Source organism: Podarcis melisellensis, assembly GCF_964234715.1.
Source record: "Podarcis melisellensis genome assembly, chromosome: 12".
Classification (NCBI taxonomy): Eukaryota; Metazoa; Chordata; class Lepidosauria; order Squamata; family Lacertidae; genus Podarcis; species Podarcis melisellensis.
In genome coordinates, this window is record NC_138544.1 from 23,463,332 (window position 1) to 23,482,037 (window position 18,706).

Below are 18,706 nucleotides of genomic sequence, written 5' to 3' on the forward strand. Positions count from 1 at the left end.
AATATTCTATCTACACTATTCTAAAACATTTGTCAAAATGCATATTTTCAGATGACAGACAGGGTTTGTGAAGCTAGTGGAAGATTTGCTGGGGTGGGGTAGGAAATCGCGCTTCATTTATGGCAGAAATAAACACAAAGATACACAACACTTTGATGAACACAAAAATAGTACTGAAAACATCTTAATAATATTAATCACTTAAAGCTTAGAATTTATAACAAACACCGATGGGTGTTTTTATAATGTTTACCTTATAATTTTTAAAAAACAGAGCGCTTTTGAATCTTTTGTGTGGATGACAATATATAGATCACATCCTGCACACATAAAATGTGAAGACCAACAGTATCAGCATGCTGCTGACCATTCAATTAAAGAAGATGAAGAGAAACTTGAAACTGACCTCTCGAGGACAAATTATTCTCTTGGGACGAGGTGCTTCCTGTTGTAACTGATACACTGTCAAACATAAAAAACACGTTTGTAATTAGTAGGCTGCAATGAATACTAACATTTGCTTAGATAGGCTTAAAGAAGATGCTTCAAACTAAATTCAAATGAAGGAAATAGCTGACTTGCAAGGGGTATTATAGAGTATCACATTTAGAATTCATAGAGAGGACACAGGTACCTTCCTCCACAGTGAATCTTTGATATCCTCATCAATTTTCCTCCTCACCTCTGCTGTCTAGAAAGCTGCCTACTTTTTGGTTGGTTGGTTCATGTGTTATTAGTACAATTATCCATTTAAAATAACAGAAATTATAATGCCTGGTTTGAGATTTTAAAACTTCTTGGAGAAGAGGGAGAGGGTGCTCTGTGAATTCTCAGGCATCTAGGTAAAAAGGTAAAGGACCCAGTTAAGTCCAGTCAAAGGCGACTATGGGGTTGCAGCACTCATCTCACTTTCAGGCCGGGGCAGCTGGCGTTTGTCCATAGACAGCTTTCCGAGTCTTGACTAAACTGCTTCTGGCGCAATGGAACACTGTGATGGAAGGCAGAGTGCATGAAAACGCTGCTTACCTTCCCGCTGCAGTGGTACATATTTATCTACTTGCACTGGCATGCTTTCAAACTGCTGGGTTGGCAGGAGCTGGGACAGAGCAATGGGAGTTCATCCCGTCATGCAGATTTGAACTGCCAACCTTCTGATCGGCAAGCCCAAGAGGCTCAGCAGTTTAGACCACAGCTCCACCCGCGTCTAGTCAATCAGTGCTCTGTACAGCTACTTTTGCATAAAACTGGCAGAAGTTCTTCCCGTGAGGCTACTCCTCAAGTGAAAATAGCCATGCATATGACAACAATATGACAAATGAGTTTCCCCAAATGGGGATGATTTCTGTTTTTATGCACATCTTTTCTACACATGGAAATGTGGAAATTAGTCAGAGAAATGTAAGTCTATCTTTAAAAATTGCTACACATTTTAGATTTGCTGTTGGTACTAGCACCATCCATTCCAACAAATCTATTGACCAAAATTTTATATGTAGACTTCTGCTTGCCATAGTGGAAACTTGTGAAGTGTTGGCTTGCAAGGCTTCCGCTGTGCTGAACACACCACATCATGTGGCGTTGCCTTTAAATGCCCATGGCAGGGTTCATATTAATGACTGGGGTGGATCTACACACAAAGAAAAAAACGCTATGGAAAATCGCATAGAGATGTTTTTTGCTCTCTAGCGCCGTCTGGTGTTGCATGTTTATAACACATTCAAAACACTGTTTTTTGACTAATCCAACTGAGTCTTAGGTGTGTATGTACTTGTGTATTGTTTGCAAGCCCAGGTGCAGGGAGAACGTGGCTGGTGAAACCTGAAGAAAGAAGTGATGTGCCATACCTGTTCTATTAGCACTGACCTATCTCTGATAATCCTAAAAAGCATAATGGTTAATCAAAAAGGCTATAGCTTACTGCTGGGAGTCACGTTTGCCTAGTCTTCCTAACTGTAGCTATTCCACCTAATTCTGTGGAATTCGAAGGTGATATTAAATTGATTAGATGAGGCTGCTTCTGGTCTATACAATTTCATATGTGGACACTTTTCATTTATTTGTAATGGGCACTATCCAACCAGCACCCACAACATTACCCAAATGTACTCTTGCAAATGGATGTGACTGTACTTCTGCGAAATTTCCCACGATATGGCTTTGAAGTGCCACAAAATCCTGCGAAACCAGTTTGTGCAGGGACTGCAATGGGCCACACAGCGGGACGCACAAAATAAACATCTGCTCCCTGAGAAGTAGCAGCTGTACGTTGCCCTGTGCAAGTCTCTTTGAAGGCCCTGCCTTGCCACATTCTTTTGATTCTTTCCAGTCGGCAGTTCACCACTTGAGACAAAAATGCTTGGCTGCAGGTAAAACTTAAATAAAAACAGCGGAAGGACCGGGTAGCTCAGGGGGTAGAGCATCTGCTTTGCATACATAGAGAAGGTTCTTCATTCAGTTCCCATCATGTCCAGTTAGGGCTGGAAATGTCCACTGCCTGAAACCCTGCAAAGCCACTGCCAGCCAGAGAAGACATTATCGGCCTACATGGACCGATGATCCGACTCAGTATAATGAAGCTTCTTATGTTCCTAACATGTTTACTATTGTTGTTTAGTCATTCAGTCGTGTCCGACTCTTCGTAACCCCATGGACCAGAGCATGCCAGGCATTCCTGTCTTCCACTGCCTCCCGCAGTTTGGTCAAACTCATGCTGGTAGCTTCGAGAACACTGCCCAACCATCTCATCCTCTGTCGTCCCCTTCTCCTTGTGCCCTCCATCTTTCCCAACATCAGGGTCTTTTCCAGGGAGTCTTTTCTTCTCATGAGGTGGCCAAAGTATTGGAGCCTCAGCTTCACAATCTGTCCTTCCAGTGAGCACTCAGGGCTGATTTCCTTCAGAATAGATAGGTTTGATCTTCTTGCAGTCCATGGGACTCTCAAGAGTCTCCTCCAGCACCATAATTCAAAAGCATCAATTCTTTGGCGATCAGCCTTCTTTATGGCCCAGCTCTCACTTCCATACATCACTACTGGGAAAACCATAGCTTTAACTATATGGACCTAACATGTAGGAAGCAGGTAAAACTAAAGGAAGTAAAATGTATTAAAATATACATGTCCTGTACTTAAAAAAAAAGAAAAAGACAGAGACACACACCTCAACAACCCCTTTTTCAGCTTAGTTCCATCAGTATTCTAATACACATACAGAATAAGGAATATGGGTGCGGACAGGCGTACAATAGTATATTCTATTACCGTATTGTACTACTAATACATACTAGTTGCCTATAGCGATAACAAGACACGTATTCTAAAAGCTGTTTAATACTTTTACAACCCTGTATTCTTCTCCCTACATCCTTCACTCACTTTTCAGTTCCTTTCCCCCCTTGCTCTCCCAGAGCTATTTACAGCTTCTGCTCTAACGATCTTATGTCAGTAAGTGAGCTGGTCAGTAATAAGGCAAGTAAATGAAATACATTAGAAAATTACTTTAGTCAGCAAAGATTTTTAAGCATTATGGAAGAAGCAGGTCTTCAGGGAATATACAAGTGAGAAAAGGGGTAGCTTTCTCTGCAGCCCAGACAAGTTTACAATTTATTTCAAATGTGGGCATTCTGTATACAAGCATATTACCATATTTGTAGTCAACTTCTGATCCAGTAGGAGCAGACTAAAACTTACAAATGTTTGTGGTCAGCATCATGGCAACAGAGACAGATGCATGCTTAGCATTTATATGTTTCCCCATTAAATTCCTGAAGTGTTTCACTAACATTGTATTGCAAGTCTGGCATCTAATGACTGTATGAATCATGATTTGAACTAGAGATTTCAAGCTCATAAGCACATGCCCTTAAGCAGCAAACCATAGCACAATGCAATAGAAGTGAGCTGTAGGGTTTAGTTACAAGTGGAAAAGGTCAATTTTCTAGTAATTGCATTGAATTTCATAACTGGGGTGGTGGTGGTGCAGAGTAGCCAAGCTGGCGGTTCTTATTCCCCAGCTAAGTATAAGCAGGGCATAAATCACTCCAGAATTTCAGGCATGGCTTACAATGGGCTTGGTGTGGCATCACCTGAACTTAGGCAGGTAAGAGGATAGCATTGGGAAAGCCTAATGGCAGCGAAGGCTTAATTTTAAAGCAGCCATTGTTGCTGGGAAACCTCCACTCCACTGCTGTTGAAAGTCTGGGAATGGTAGGATGAAATGAACACTGTCACCAGCCTTCAGTGCAACCACAGCTTTCCTTTCAAGGTATGTTTGAGAAGAAGTAAAAGGCAAAGGACCTCTGGACAGTTAAGTCCAGTCAAAGGTGACTATGGGGTTATGGCACTCATCTCACTTTTCAGGCCAAGAGAGCAGTCGTCTGTCTGCAGACAATTTTCTGGACCATGTGGCCAGCATGACTAAACCACTTCTGGCACCATGGAAGACCGTGATGGAAAACAGAGTGCACAGAAACGCTGTTTACCTTCCTACCGCAGTGATACCTATTTATCTATTTGATGCTTTCAAATTGCTAGGTTGGCAGAAGCTGGGACAGAGCAACAGGAGCTCTGTGGGTTCAAACCACCGACCTTCTGATCAGCAAGCACAAACAGGCTCAGTGGTTTAGACCACAACGCCACACGTTTCCCAGTTTGAGAAGAGGGGAACAGCAACAGCAGGTTTAATTCTCCCAAGCACTATTCCCAAGAACTAACTCTTGAGAAAACCCTGAACTTTCTCCAGGTGTTTTCTGAGAATGCTTTGAAAAACCGAGCCAATTATGAATCGAACTGGAGGGAGCTTGCACATCCCTAATTAAGTGAGTCAAACACAGGAAATGATCAGCATGAGGTGTGTTATTGCTGTACGCTGCAGTCAAGTCTTTTGACTAGCCTGAGGGCCAAACAACTCATTGCACACAAATACGTGTACAGAAGAACCCAGATGTCATTTTAAAAAACACAGTTTTCGGAGAATAAGATTTGGAGCAGTAAAGCAAGTGAAAGGGAATGTGTTACTCTTCCCTTGCTCATCATTCCTCTGCTCCAAATTGTCCTGGCAGTGAATTTTCACACACCAATGGGGTTCAAGTGATTTGAATCCCAATGGGGAAAAGGTCCTTCACAAAGAGCCACAGAACAGGGAAGGGCTATGCGCATCTTTTGTCACCATTCTAAACTCCCTTTTATAATGCATGTTCAATGTGTAGCAAGCCTCTGATAGGGCGCACTGACACAAACATGCAATGCACATCATGCTGCTATACCCATTCACGTGACAGCAGTTGCTTTAAAGAAAGGAAATCTAGCAAGCTGGTAGAGGCAGTCTGATACCAGCTTGGTCATTCGATAAGAGCCAAGTTACTCAGACTGGAGCAGTGATGTTGCTGAGTTTGGAAATGACCACCTGTCACTACAGAAACAATGAATGACTTCACATTATGGCTAGGGGCACCATAATCTCAGGACATTACAAACTGAATCAATTCCCCTTTAGCTTGAATGGCAGCAACACCCAAGGAAGGGGAGATGCAAAAAAGAGGGTTGCTCCTTGGTAAATTGTATGCATGGCCAACTAAATATCTGGCCTGTGGTCCCTTTACGAGAAACAGTTATGATGCAGGGGGCAACTTCTGGAGAGCTGGCTCTGAGGTATGACCGGAGAAGTTTGTTACTACCTTATGCAGGCTCTCAAGCCACTTTAAAAATCAATTTTGTTCTACCACTAGCTCAGCTTGTAGTGAGTTCCTATATAAATGGCAGAATACAACACATGGTGTCAGAAGATTGATGGGCCATGACCGTCACGCAGAGCAATGTAAGAAATGTGCAACACAGATGCCTTACTGAGAAGAAGCTCAGTGCAAAGAATCCTGAAAATGTAGCTTACCAGTTTCATCACTTTCCAAGGCATTTGGAGACTTGGCAGAAGTCCTGCATATAGGCAAAAAAACTCTAAAGGCACTAGTATAGGGTGGGAGAGACCTGTCTTGGCACCAGCACACAACATCACAAGCCAGCAGTGCAATGTGCCTGCTAAACAAACTAATGCAATCTCAGGCTACGTTAGCAGAAGCACGGTGCCCGGATCATGGAAAACAATAGTTCCACTCTATTTGCATTAGTCAAGCCGCATCTGGAGTACTGAGCCCAATTCTGGGCACCAATCACACTAGGAAGAACATAGACAAAGTGGGATTGGCCCAGAGAAGGGCAACCAGGATGGAGGAACTAAATCTTAGGTGGAACAGTTCAAAGATCTGGGGACGTTTAGCCTGGAAAGAACGGATTATGGGGAGACATGATGGCATTCAAATACCTGAAATGCTGTTATGCATAAAAGGTTGTTGTTGCTGCTGCTTCTGCTGCTGTTGTGTTGTTGCAATTTATTACCTACCCTGAGGTCCCAGGGCAGGTTACAACCATTAAAACACAACATTAAAAATAGTGCAAAGCACTACTAAAATTAAAGAAATAAGGCGGGCCCTAGAAAGGTACATCTCAAGTGCCAAAAGCTGGCTGGTTCTCTGTTACTCCCATATGGCTAATTGAAGGATTGCATTTCCTCATACAAAGCTGCCTGGGCTATGAGTTCTTTAGGGAAGCTCTTCTCTTGGTCCCACCACCCATATAGGCACGCTTGGTAGGGACATGGGAAAAGGCCTCCTTGGCAGCTGATCCCAGACTTTGGAACTCCATCCCTGGAGAAGCTAGACTGGCCCCCCTCTTGTCTTTTCACTGGCAGATGAATATTTTCCTGTTCCAACAGGCTTTTCGAAATTGACTGTTTTAATGAGGGGGCTGTTGCTGCACTGTTTTTGTTGTATTGTATGCTTTTAATAGAAGATGTGTGTGTGTGTATAGATAGCTATATATAGAGATAGAGATATGTGTAGTGCTTAATTTTTAAAAAACCTAGGGGTTGTTTTAGCTGTTCTTATTTTATCTGCAAGCTGCCTTGAGTCCCTGCCAAGGGAAAAGGTAGAGAGTGAATGAGTGAATGAGTGAATGAATGAATGAATGAATAAGTCTTTGGAGGGTGGTCAGGACTAGAACTACTGAGTAAATATTGCATGGAAACAGATTTCAGGGAAACGTTAAAATTAACTTCTTAATGGTAACAGCTGATTGTCCGAGCAACACTTGCAAAGTGGTGGGCTCTTTCTGTGCAGAGGTTGCGCAGCTGTCCACCAAGAATGCCATAATTGCATCCTTCACTGCAGATCTTGCATGAAGCAAAGGCTTGGACTAGGAAGACCTCCATGGTCCCTTCCAACTTTTACGATTCTACAATTCTGCATGGTATTTCAGCTAGGAACTCCTTGTGGATAAAGCTAATTTAAGTTTTTTAAAAAGCAACCCTTTCCTTCATGCCTCTCCCCCTATCTGTTGCTTCTGGAAGGTTAGTTTCAAAGAAAGGGAAGAAGAAAGGCATACTGAATGGTTGTGACTTCCGTGAGCCCCCAGATAACATTCAGAAATAATTATTACAAAGTGAGTCTCAGGGAACTGAGACATCTCTGATGAGGTGAAATGCAACTGATTGGTCCTTTGCGTCACCTGACAATTATGGAAGGGTAAGTCTCTGTAACTCATTGCGGCTAACAGCATTGTTGGTGTCTAACTGATTTTATATGTTTTAACTGTACTTTTTTAGTACTGCCATGTTTGCTGTATTAGCTTTTGAATTGTGGTGCTGGAGGAGACTCTTGAGAGTCCCATAGACTGCAAAAAGATCAAACCTATCCATTCTTAAGGAAATCAGCCCTGAGTGCTCACTGGAAGGACAAATCCTGAAGCTGAGGTTTGTGGGTAAGCTGTTGGGTAAGATTGAGGGCACAAGAAGAAGGGGACGACAGAAGACGAGATGGTTGGACAGTGTTATAGAAGTGACCAACATGAATTTGGCGAAATTCCGGGAGGCAATGGAAGACAGGAATGCCTGGCATGCTCTGGTCCATGGGGTCACAAAGAGTCGGACACGACTAAGCAACTAAACAACAACAATGTTTGCAATGTCCTGGGTTCCTTTGGAGGAAGAGCAACATAAAACAACAACAACCATCACAGCAGATAGCAGCCCAGTAGAAACAGTGGCTCAGAGCCTAAGACAGTTGTGTCTAGCTGCCAGAGTTCCCAATTTGAGACCAATGGCGCTTTACCATATAGTCTCAGTCCGCTCTCAGACTGGTCTCCAGCCCAACAATCTGTGTTTGCAATGTCACTGTACATGAGAAATAACGTAAAAACAACATGGCTTCTGAACTAGGGCTCAAGGTTAGCATGTGTGGGTGACAATAGTATTTGTAGATTAGAGGCGAATCCAACAAGCTCTAAAGCTGACAGGCATGGCATCTGGATTCAGTCTTTGAAAACTTATCCTGTATATTCCATGCTTTCAAATTCTTCATTTTGAATGTGGCTTTCTCCAGCACTAAATATATGATTGACATCCTATTCAATATTCCTTTGGAAGTGGGAGTAAAACAACAACCAGGTTCCCAGAAACTTGTCTTGAATTAATGGTCCAACTACAACCAAAGTTAAGAAAAACATGAAGGTCCACTGCAGTTTTTGCCTTGCCACATGGTAAAATGAATGAGGCTTACACACACACACACACACACACAATAAATTCTTGACAACAGATTGGCAGCATCCTTTTTCTGTCTCAGCAGTACATATAATTAAAACATATACACCATGTGATCTCTTAAGTCTCTAATGACAGACTGTTGTGTTAGCAAGAACAATAAAACGAGCTTTTAAGGGCTGTTCTTAGAATCATGCCAGGACCTGCCCTTGGAGTAAATCTCTTTTTTTCTCTTCTTGCACTCCTGCGCCAGGGATTTTGTGCTGCACCTTTAGTCAATCAACACACTCTTTGTCGCATCTGTTGGTTCCATTTCTGTTTCTCTGACTTTTATGACCAGTTAATAAGCACCTATGTAATGGCAGTGGCTTAGACAGGTCACCCAACCCATTTCAAAGCAGCTATTCCAAAACTGATGTTTCTTGGCTTTGGCAGGTGGTTAGCGAATGTGGAGCAAGAAGAAATCCCAGCAACTACGTGCAATGCAATCCTACCTGGATGCAATGGGACTTATTCTCAGATAAGTGTATATAAGATTGTTGCTCTATTCTAATTTCATGCCACAAGGCAAGCAACCCTATATTTAGAAATCCCTTACAGATGCCTTTCTAGTCTCTTAAAACCCACTGATAATTCTTCCACGCCTTCTCTAGATAGCTTTTAACCTTACTAAAATTGTTATTTTAAAAAGATAAATTTGACTTGGAACTTAAGCATCTGCTCCCATGGTTCCTCTTATCAGTGCTCATTTCCTTTAGGTTCCTCAAATCATGCACAATGCCCTTCCAAAGTCTCCCATGTTAGGTCCCCTGCCCTCCTCCCACCCCCAAATTCCAGTTTCTGATACTCACGGTATGATTTCCATATTGGGGGCTGATACTCTTCGGCATCTAAAATAGGGACAAAAGAAAAAAGCAGTCAACCAAAAGTTCAGTAAACCATTTGGCATGTAACTCCTATACAGAACTGAAGAGTACTAGACGTTACCATTGAATTTAGCGTAATATGTGATATCCCCTCCCCGCAATATTTGTCATTTCATAGGAGTTGTGTAGGTACCCTGTCACAGATGCAAGCCAATGCAAACATCCACAGGGGACTGTAAATCCACTGCTGCAACTGGAGCTGCAAGGACAACACAGATGATAATAATAATAACTATTATTATTGTTGTTGTTATTGCTGTTGTTATTATTATTATTATTATTATTACCCCGCCCATCTGGCTCGGCTTCCCCAGCCACTCTGGGCAGCATTCAACAAAATATTCAAATACAGTAATGCATCAAACATTAAAAGCTTCCCTAAACAGGGCTGCCTTCAGATGTCTTCTAAAAGTCTGGTAGTTGTTGTTCTCTTTGACATTTGGTGGGAGGGCGTTCCACAGGGCGGGTGCCACTACCAAGAAGGCCCTCTGCCTGGTTCCCTGTAATAAGAAATTTAACTGGGAGAGGATCCCGTGCGTCAGAGTATGAAACCTACACCTCCTCCGTCCATTTCCCCCATGTGTCCAAGGAAAGGAACGGGGTGGAGAGCATGAAGGCCCATGGATACAGAGAAACTACCCTGCAAAAAAGGGAAAACTGTGTACTGGCTGAACAACCCTCCAATACACAGCAGGTAGTAGCAGGTAGCCCCTTTCTCACAATGTAATGATGCAGGTTCTTGTGAGGGTTCCCTGTGGGCCACAAATCCTGAAATCGTTTGGGGTTTTTTTAACCAGGGCATACTCCACGATACACCTGTGAAGTACAACTACCTTTGTAGACAAACACCAAACATTTTATTTTACCTATTGACTCTGTTATTATTTGAAATATGTGAGTCGACATATATGGAGCAGAAAGGAAGTCACAGGCAAAATACCAATATCTACAGTATTGTACCTATAGCGGATGAGCATGCCTTGTTTTGATGACCACATCCTGTCCATGAACCCAAGGTCATAGACATCAGGGGGAAGGTGGGAGAGGCCACGGAACGTGGATTGGAAGAACATTTAAACTTCTGTAGCTACTCACATTTACACTCATGCATAAGCACCCAGTTTACTTTGCTTCAGCAAAGGTGGCCATTTATTTCTGCTATGGCATCCTATAGGCTGCTTCTGCAACGTGTATCATTATAATGATAAATACAATGACCGAGTAGACTGTATCATTAATCTAGAAACAATATGCAGGTTAATTAAAACAATCTGATGTTTTCTATTCCTATGCTACTTATGGTAATGAAAAATCCAAGCACATTTCCTGAGCTCACACATATTTGTGCATTATATATACCTACATACACAGTGGGTATGCCGTGCAAGTGATTAACTGCAGTGTGCTTTTAAAAATGAGACTATGCATTTGAGGCAATAAACTCTAGCAATATATAGATACATTTATCATCTACTCCTCCACACAATTCTCCAACCACTTAACTCTCAAAACAATCACTTTAACACTAGACCGCTCTGGCTGAGGCTTTCTACATTTCTTATAGCCAATGTCTAACATAATTCTGTTTCCCTAATATTGGGATGTATCATTAATTTGCAAAATGGATATACTTAAAATAAATGCAGAGTTAACCATATTTCATCAATAATTCTAAATGCTATACACTGCAAGCTTGATTGCATCTGGTGTTGCTACTGTTCATTCAACTGATCTTACGTTTATCATTATGGCTTCTTTCTATACAAATAAGCTATTTCACAGCAATGTTTAATACCGTTTGTTGCATCTATCCTTCAAAGTAAGGACGGATGGCCAGAAATGACTCCCCCCCCCCCTCTCCTAATACCCAAGTCTGTGGCACTGGATGCTTATTAAATTATCTTATTAACATCAGCTTTGATCATAGTAACTAGATAATCCAGTACTGGTATGTAAAGACAAATGCGCTGACACATTGTAGAAGTAAAACACTTGTTTTCCGTTGCAGTACTCCTGCTTGATCCACACTTTCATTTGCAATCTTACTTCAGGAAACAAGCCAAGTACAATGTTATTATGAAGCCGAAAGAGGTTGCCTTTTTAAGCTAATGAGCATTAAAAGGAAGACGGAATTTTATGAGACTCTCACATTCATATTAAAGTAAACATGTGGGAAACTAATAAAAAAAGGGCTGGTTTGATGAGCAAATGGCTGGTAGAGTTTTATCTGTATTTTCATATTCTGCTGCAACAGAAAATCAAGACTATTGGAAAGCTACGTTTGTGAATATTTGCAACTGCGACATGAATAAACTTTCTGTAAAGCAAAAAACAGAACTGCGCATACATAGCTGATACTAAGATGGGAATAGTGACAAATGACACAACTTAATTCTGTTACCATCCTGTTGTGATATATTATTTTTATTATTGTAAGCAGCCTTGAGAATGCTTAGAATGAAGGGCAGCGCAGAAAACTGCTCCATGTCGCTGCCATTGATGCCAAGAGTAGGCGATACCACAATGCTCAGTAGTAATGAACACATCAGACAAATGGTGGCATCTGACACCCTCTTACTTGGAGCCTGAACTTACTTCAGAGTAAGCACGAATAGGCTATAAGGGTTGATAAATGTACATCATGTGTGAATGCTGAGTGCAAGTAGTATGTAAATGACACACGCTTGGACTACTGCAATGCTCTCTGCGTGGGGCTACCTTTGAAGGTGACTCGGAAACTACAAATAATCCAGAATGTGGCAGCTAGACTGGTGACTGGGAGTGGCTGCCGAGACCACATAACACCGGTCTTGAAAAACCTACATTGGCTCCCAGTACGTTTCCGATCACAATTCAAAGTGTTGGTGCTGACCTTTAAAGTCCTAAACGGCCTTGGCCCAGTATACCTGAAGGAGCATCTCTACCCCCATCGTCCAGCCCAGACACTGAGGTCCAGCTCCGAGGACCTTCTGGTGGTTCCTTCATTGAGAGAAGTGAGGTTACAGGGAATGAGGCAGAGGGCCTTCTTGGTAGAGGCACCCGCCCTGTGGAACGCCCTCCCATCAGATGTCAAGGAATTAAACAACTATCTGACTTTTAGAAGACATCTGAAGGCAGCCCTGTTTAGGGAAGTTTTTAATGTTTGATGTTTTATTGTGTTTTTAATATTCTGTTGGGAGCCGCCCAGAGTGGCTGGGGAAACCCAGCCAGGTGGGAGGGGTATAAACAATAAATTGATGATGATGATGATGAATGTATGGGCATGCATATGAATCTTTGTTGAAGCTGTCTAATTTTAACATTGCTGGTCTGTTGCTCATTGGCATGCATCCACCATGTGTCTCCAACTGTTCACCTTCACACTTCATGATGTTTAGCACTGCAAACACCAGCATACGCACAGTCCTGATTACTATATGTATGTGCGTGGAATGGTTTCTGATAAAGTACTAAAGGAAACAAAAAAAAGATGTCCATAGATACCTGCTTATTATTTCCCATCCACTTCAAAATGCTCTGAATTAGCATACAGTGGCATTTGCTTTGAAAGGCAATTATATTCTGAACAATTAAATCATAAGTGAATTGTTTGCTTTACGCTGTGTACTGAACCACTTACCAATTACTGGTGTTTACTATCCCAGTCTTATCCGGACAATCAGTGCAATACATTAAAAATGGCAACTGCTTTAATCCTTTTGTTTGTGTTAGGCTCTCTCATGTATGAATACATTTTACTATCTTAAATCACCAGTCAGAGAGAAAGAGAGAGTTGCTATTATGTCGGAAGATTGTTTGGGGTATGCATTTGCTACTCTTTGTTTGTTTGATTACTAGTATTTGAAGTATCGTTTCAGAAAGGTGTTCAAACTTTTCCAAAGGGTAAATAACATCAGATGAAAGGAACATTCTTGAAACATCCTTGGAAAAAGTCAAGCTGCATCCCACTGGAGTACAAAATGGAGAACACTATAATTAATAATTATAGAGGGAATATAAAATCACTACTTGAACAGCCTATAGGCCCAATAACTTTATTACTTCTGCTGATATAACTTGCTCCCCCTGGGATCTTTTGGTCCCAGGCGGGCTTGAAGAACGACGGGACAAGAATCTTCTTATCATGCCCTGGTGGATCCAAAGTCTCTGAGGGAGGGAGAAGTAAGATCTTGATTTCGGGAAGATAGTTGCTTTTCAGCAAGCCAGTTTCTGGGCCATCTGAGAACCTTGGCGGAAGGACAATTTAAAAATGGAATAAACGATATGATAACCTGACCAAGGGAAAAGGAGAAACCGTGGACCAGAGAGCAAAAATGTGGTCCAGGCAAGTATGGAGAGCGAAGAAAGGGAATGAGAGTTATTAGAGCCAAGGAACCTGGCAAAATAGGCAGGGTGAAGTGAGGAAATTATCAGGACCTGAATACAGTGAAATGCTTTGCTGCCAAAAGTCGGCTAGCAGGAAGGGGAAATTTATATAGGGATAGGAAAGGGCACAAATCATCATGGATTGGGATGTAGCAAGGCAAAGAGCCAGTAAAATGACTTGAGTCCAAGGAGTCCAATGGCTTTCCACAAGGATGCAGCTGCTCAGGGGCTCCAGCCCAGCTCCTGGAATGCCTGAGATTCAAGCCTGTCAGTGGCCGAGGACCTTGGCAAACATCCATGCACACTAAGAGGCTTTGTTCCTCACTCCGTCTATTTCTGATGTTCATGCTGTTGCTTGGGTAGCCAAAACGCACCACCCATTCGAAAGCGGAAAGTACCAGCAGACTTGGGGAAACACAAAGGTTTGCAGAAGTACAAAAATAAATGGTGGTGGTGGTGGGAACCAAAGAAACCCCAAAATAACCAAAGGAGGACTCAGCGTGCCCAGTGGCTATAGAATATTGACCAGTTCCTGGGGGAATGGAATGGAAAAGGGAGGAACTCGGAGGACTCAACGATGCGACACTTCGATTCAGGACCACCCTATTTGGTTCTGTTTCTATTTTCTAGAACTTCCCAGAAACAGTATTTATTTAGTGTGGGCAATGATCCCCTCCCAGTGTATTATTTATGCCCTATATACATAATAGATTCCAATACGGCCTAGGACCCTTGTACCTACGGGACCGCCTCTCCTGGTATGTCCCACAGAGGAACTTACATCTTGAAGGTCCCAGGCCACAGAGAGGTTAGGCTGGCCTCAACCAGAGTCAGGCCTTTTTCGTCTGTGGCTCCAATCTGGTGGAACGCTCTGTCACAAGAGACTAGGGCCCTGCGGGATTTGACATCTTTCCGCAGGGCCTGTAAGACAGAGCTGTTCCACCAGGCCTTTGGGCAGGGACAGCCTGACTCCCTCCTTTGGCAATCCTCACAGAACTCTAGCCCAACTGGTTGCCATTAATCTGATTGGAATTAATTTGATAATGAAATGATTTTAGAATGTGTATCATTTTATTGTTGTTGGCCACTCTGAGCCCGGCTTCGGCTGGGGAGGGCGGGATATAAATAAAATTTTATTATTATTTATTTATTATAGAATTGTAGAGTTGGAAGGGACCCTAAGGATCATCTAGCCCAACCCCCTTGCACTGCAGGAATGTGCAGCTGTCCCTGGCACCCGGAGGGCCCCCTCCCACTGCAGAAAATAGAACTGAAAGAAACAATCTGCTGTGGTTGATAAAATAGGTTGCTGCCTGTGGCTGGTTGCAGGGTGTGGGTGCCCACAGCAATTTCTCTGCTTTGCAAATGTGGCTATGGGCCTCATTTGGCAACCCTTGGCTTAAATAAAGTATGGGCATTTATTCGAACAACCATGCTCCACCTTACTGTAGCAATGTTTTCTGAAGAGCGCTATCTCAAATTGTAAAAAGTCTATATATCCGACTATATAAAATATCGGACAGAACAGCTTACATGAAACAAATTGAACAGGGGAAGGTCCATGGGTGTTTTGTATTTCTTTTTAAAAATATTTTTTATTGATTTGTACATGTTTATCTTCATCACAATAGCATCATCTCGAATATAAACACAAAACCAAATAACCCCCTCCCCACTACAACTTCCCTCAACTTCTTCTTCTGGTTTGTTGCATAATAGTTTCCCCTGCTTTTTGGTTATATCTTAATATTGTATTCCCTAAATTAGATCCTTTCTTTATTTTGTGGTAATTGTCTGGCCACATAAAATATCAGGCAGAACAGCTTACATCAGTGATGGCCAAACTCGGCCCTCCAGATATTTTGGGACTACAATTTCCATCATTCCTGACCACTGGTCCTGTTAGCTAGGGATCATGGGAGTTGTAGTCCCCAAACAGCTGGAGGGCCAAGTTTGGCCATCACTGGCTTACATGAAACAAATTGAACAGGGGAAGGTTTGTGGATGTTCTGTACTTCTAAAGTGGGTTTTCCTTTTGGGGTGGGGAGTATGTACATAGCAAAAGTGCTCTCATATCTCAAATCCTGGCAGTGATGCTTCTCCAGTAACTTGTGTTTAGGTAGCAGCAGAACTTCACGACGAGTGTACTTCCAGTCCTGAACAGCTGGTACTTTAGGTCATATTTTTCCCCAATGCATCTTTGTTGTTACAATGACACAGCAATGTGGTCAAATCTGATTGGCTATGTGCATGACATCATTTGTAGAAAGACAAAGATGCACCCAAGTAGTAGCCAACTGGGGCAGTGAACAATGAGCTTGCATGAATAGAGATCTTCTCCCCCTTGTTTTCATACCAAAGCTTCGTTTTTCGTGCCAAACATGTTAGCCTCCAAACATTTGGCACCACTCAACCATAGGACAGAAAGAGGAAAACCAAACTCCGTAACACTTTGAAATTATTGTGCTAACCTTCCCCCCAAAAGTATCAACTTTGTGACAACTGAAATTGACAAACCACTGAGCAAGAAATGCTATGAAAATATTTTCATAATTCATTGTCAAGCACGGCTGATTTTTCACAGCTTAGAGCAACCAGTCTCTATAGCATATACATGCTGCTAATAGTTTTTAATGCAAAAATCAGAATTATAATATATCTTATTCTATTAATTCATTTTAATATACAAGTTAATTTAATAAAAAAAGTTTATGAACAAATTATATTATGTTTGCCGTCTGCTAATCCCACAGGAAGATATGAGGAATCTGCACCCTAATGGGCTCTGAGCTTATCATAAGATGATATAAAAATTCCTGCTTAATCTTGTGATTAGGATTTCATAAAATCTCAAAATATTATATGGAAGAAAACGATTACATTTAGTAAACTTTGCTCTTATTTACTGTATGAAATGTGGTTTGAATTAAAAAGGAAGAATTCCTGAAAAGTATTCCAAACTGAACACAACTTCTCTCCCAATGTTCACATTCAGATGTACAGAATCTGTACAGAATCATCCTGAGAATTAGAGCGTAAGTTAGAATTTGTTTAAGCATACCTTACAGTTTACACATGGTTCAATCCACCTATCAATTAGAAATTGGGGCCAAATCTACAGGCTTCAAAAGTAAATGTGGAACCACAAATACAATTATTGTATAATTTCCAGGAAACTCCATGCTTTCACATTTTTAGAGTGCCCTAGCAGCAACTGACCAAAAATGATCACAGGGAATATTTCAATTAGAAACGCTGTTGCAGGAACGGTTCCAGTTTCTGCAACGTAGTCGCAAGTTAACAAAATGTCCATTTATTTGCCTAAGGGAAATTGATATGTTCCCTAAAAACTTATTAACCTTTAACTTCGCTCACTCAATTGTGCCTGACACATGTCATTTTGTCATCTCTGTCACTGGGAACATGTTCACTTCTCCCACTAGTCAAGGGTAAATGAGGTGATCCAATCCTGTTCCTATAACTGACTGAGAAAAGCAATGCACAGCCTTGGAAAACCCTGACCTGAATAGCTCTTACACTCAATCTTACCTAAATGTACAGCAGGTTTATTCACTAGCAATTTGCAAATATAATGAAATGCTTTCAACTTGGAGAAAAGAAACATGGCCTGCCGTATTCGGCACGCTACAAACAAACAGGAGCTAAAAGAGAAAAAAAGGAGGGAACTCAACTCACGAGAAATCAGCCATGCAATGATCAACATTGTATACTCAAAACAACCCTTCTACAAGTATGGAGTGAAAAACTCTATTGGCAAACAGGTGTAGGAAAAAAATCACCCAAAACAAGAATACACTGCATCACCAAAAAAGACAGCAACATAACATTCTCCTCCATAGAAATAACCTCAGAATTTATGGAATTTTACTCCAACCTATACACTTCCCACAACCCACCAGAGGAGGAAATAAAAAAATTCCTAGCAGGACTGACCATGCCAACCTTAACTGATGAAGAAGATTCATGGACAGTCCTATTACACCAGAGGAAATAGATGCTGTCCTCATAAACCTGAAACGACTCAAAGCCCCAGGCCCAGAAGGCTTTACAGCAGAATTCTATAAGCAATTAAAAAAAAACCTGATGCCCTACTTGACCTGCCTATTTAACAGCATCATAAAAGGGGGCCCCATTCATAAAACCTGTATCTCCTCCAAAATAGTCTCTATTCCAAAACCACTCAAAGACAGCCTCAAAGTAGAATCATACCACCCGATCTCATTAATAAACCAAGACTACAAGGTATTCACATTAATCTTGGCTAATTGCCTAAAAAAAATTCCTAAGCAAATTAATAGCCCCAGACCAGACTTGCTTTGTCCCTGGCCGCAATATAACAGACCCCATTAGAAAACTACTAAATCTGATCGAACACAGCATAGCAACTAACCTCCCACTGACAATTAAGTCCCTATACATCCTCAAAGCTTTTGACTGTCTAGAATGGAAATGCCTATTAGCAGTATTAACTAACATGAAATTTGGTCCCAACTTCTTACAAACCCTCAAACAAATCTACTCCCAAGCCTCAGCAAAATGCGGAACTAACAATATGGACTCTAATATCATAGCAATTCAAAGCAGTAACTAGGCGCTTGGCAACCTCCGAAAACCTCCTCCTAACAACAAACGGACACGGCAAAGGGATGGTATCCACAATATACAAATTACTGCTACAAAATCCCACAACCCCCCTCGACATAATCAAAATACAAAGGGAGGACAACATAGGCTATGGAATTAACCCCCACCCAATGGACTGGAATGTGGTCTAATCTCCCTTAAATCCACCTCAGCTTAAAAAAAA

General features: G+C 41.7%; 1 protein-coding gene across 2 annotated transcripts in view; it reads right to left on the minus strand.

Moving 5' to 3' along the window:
* Positions 1 to 18,706, minus strand: part of CHN2 (chimerin 2) — a 157,011-nt gene that overhangs the window by 93,091 nt on the left and 45,214 nt on the right. Inside the window, exons 2-3 of one of the 2 annotated variants that reach the window (XM_081883384.1) lie at positions 9,439 to 9,477; positions 407 to 462 (exon numbers count right to left, since the gene is read on the minus strand). In XM_081883384.1, coding sequence (XP_081739510.1) covers positions 407 to 462; positions 9,439 to 9,477 — 95 coding nt within the window. Of the gene's footprint in view, positions 1 to 406; positions 463 to 2,096; positions 2,349 to 9,438; positions 9,478 to 18,706 lie in introns of those variants that run through there. The other variant, XM_081883385.1, reaches the window with a different exon arrangement.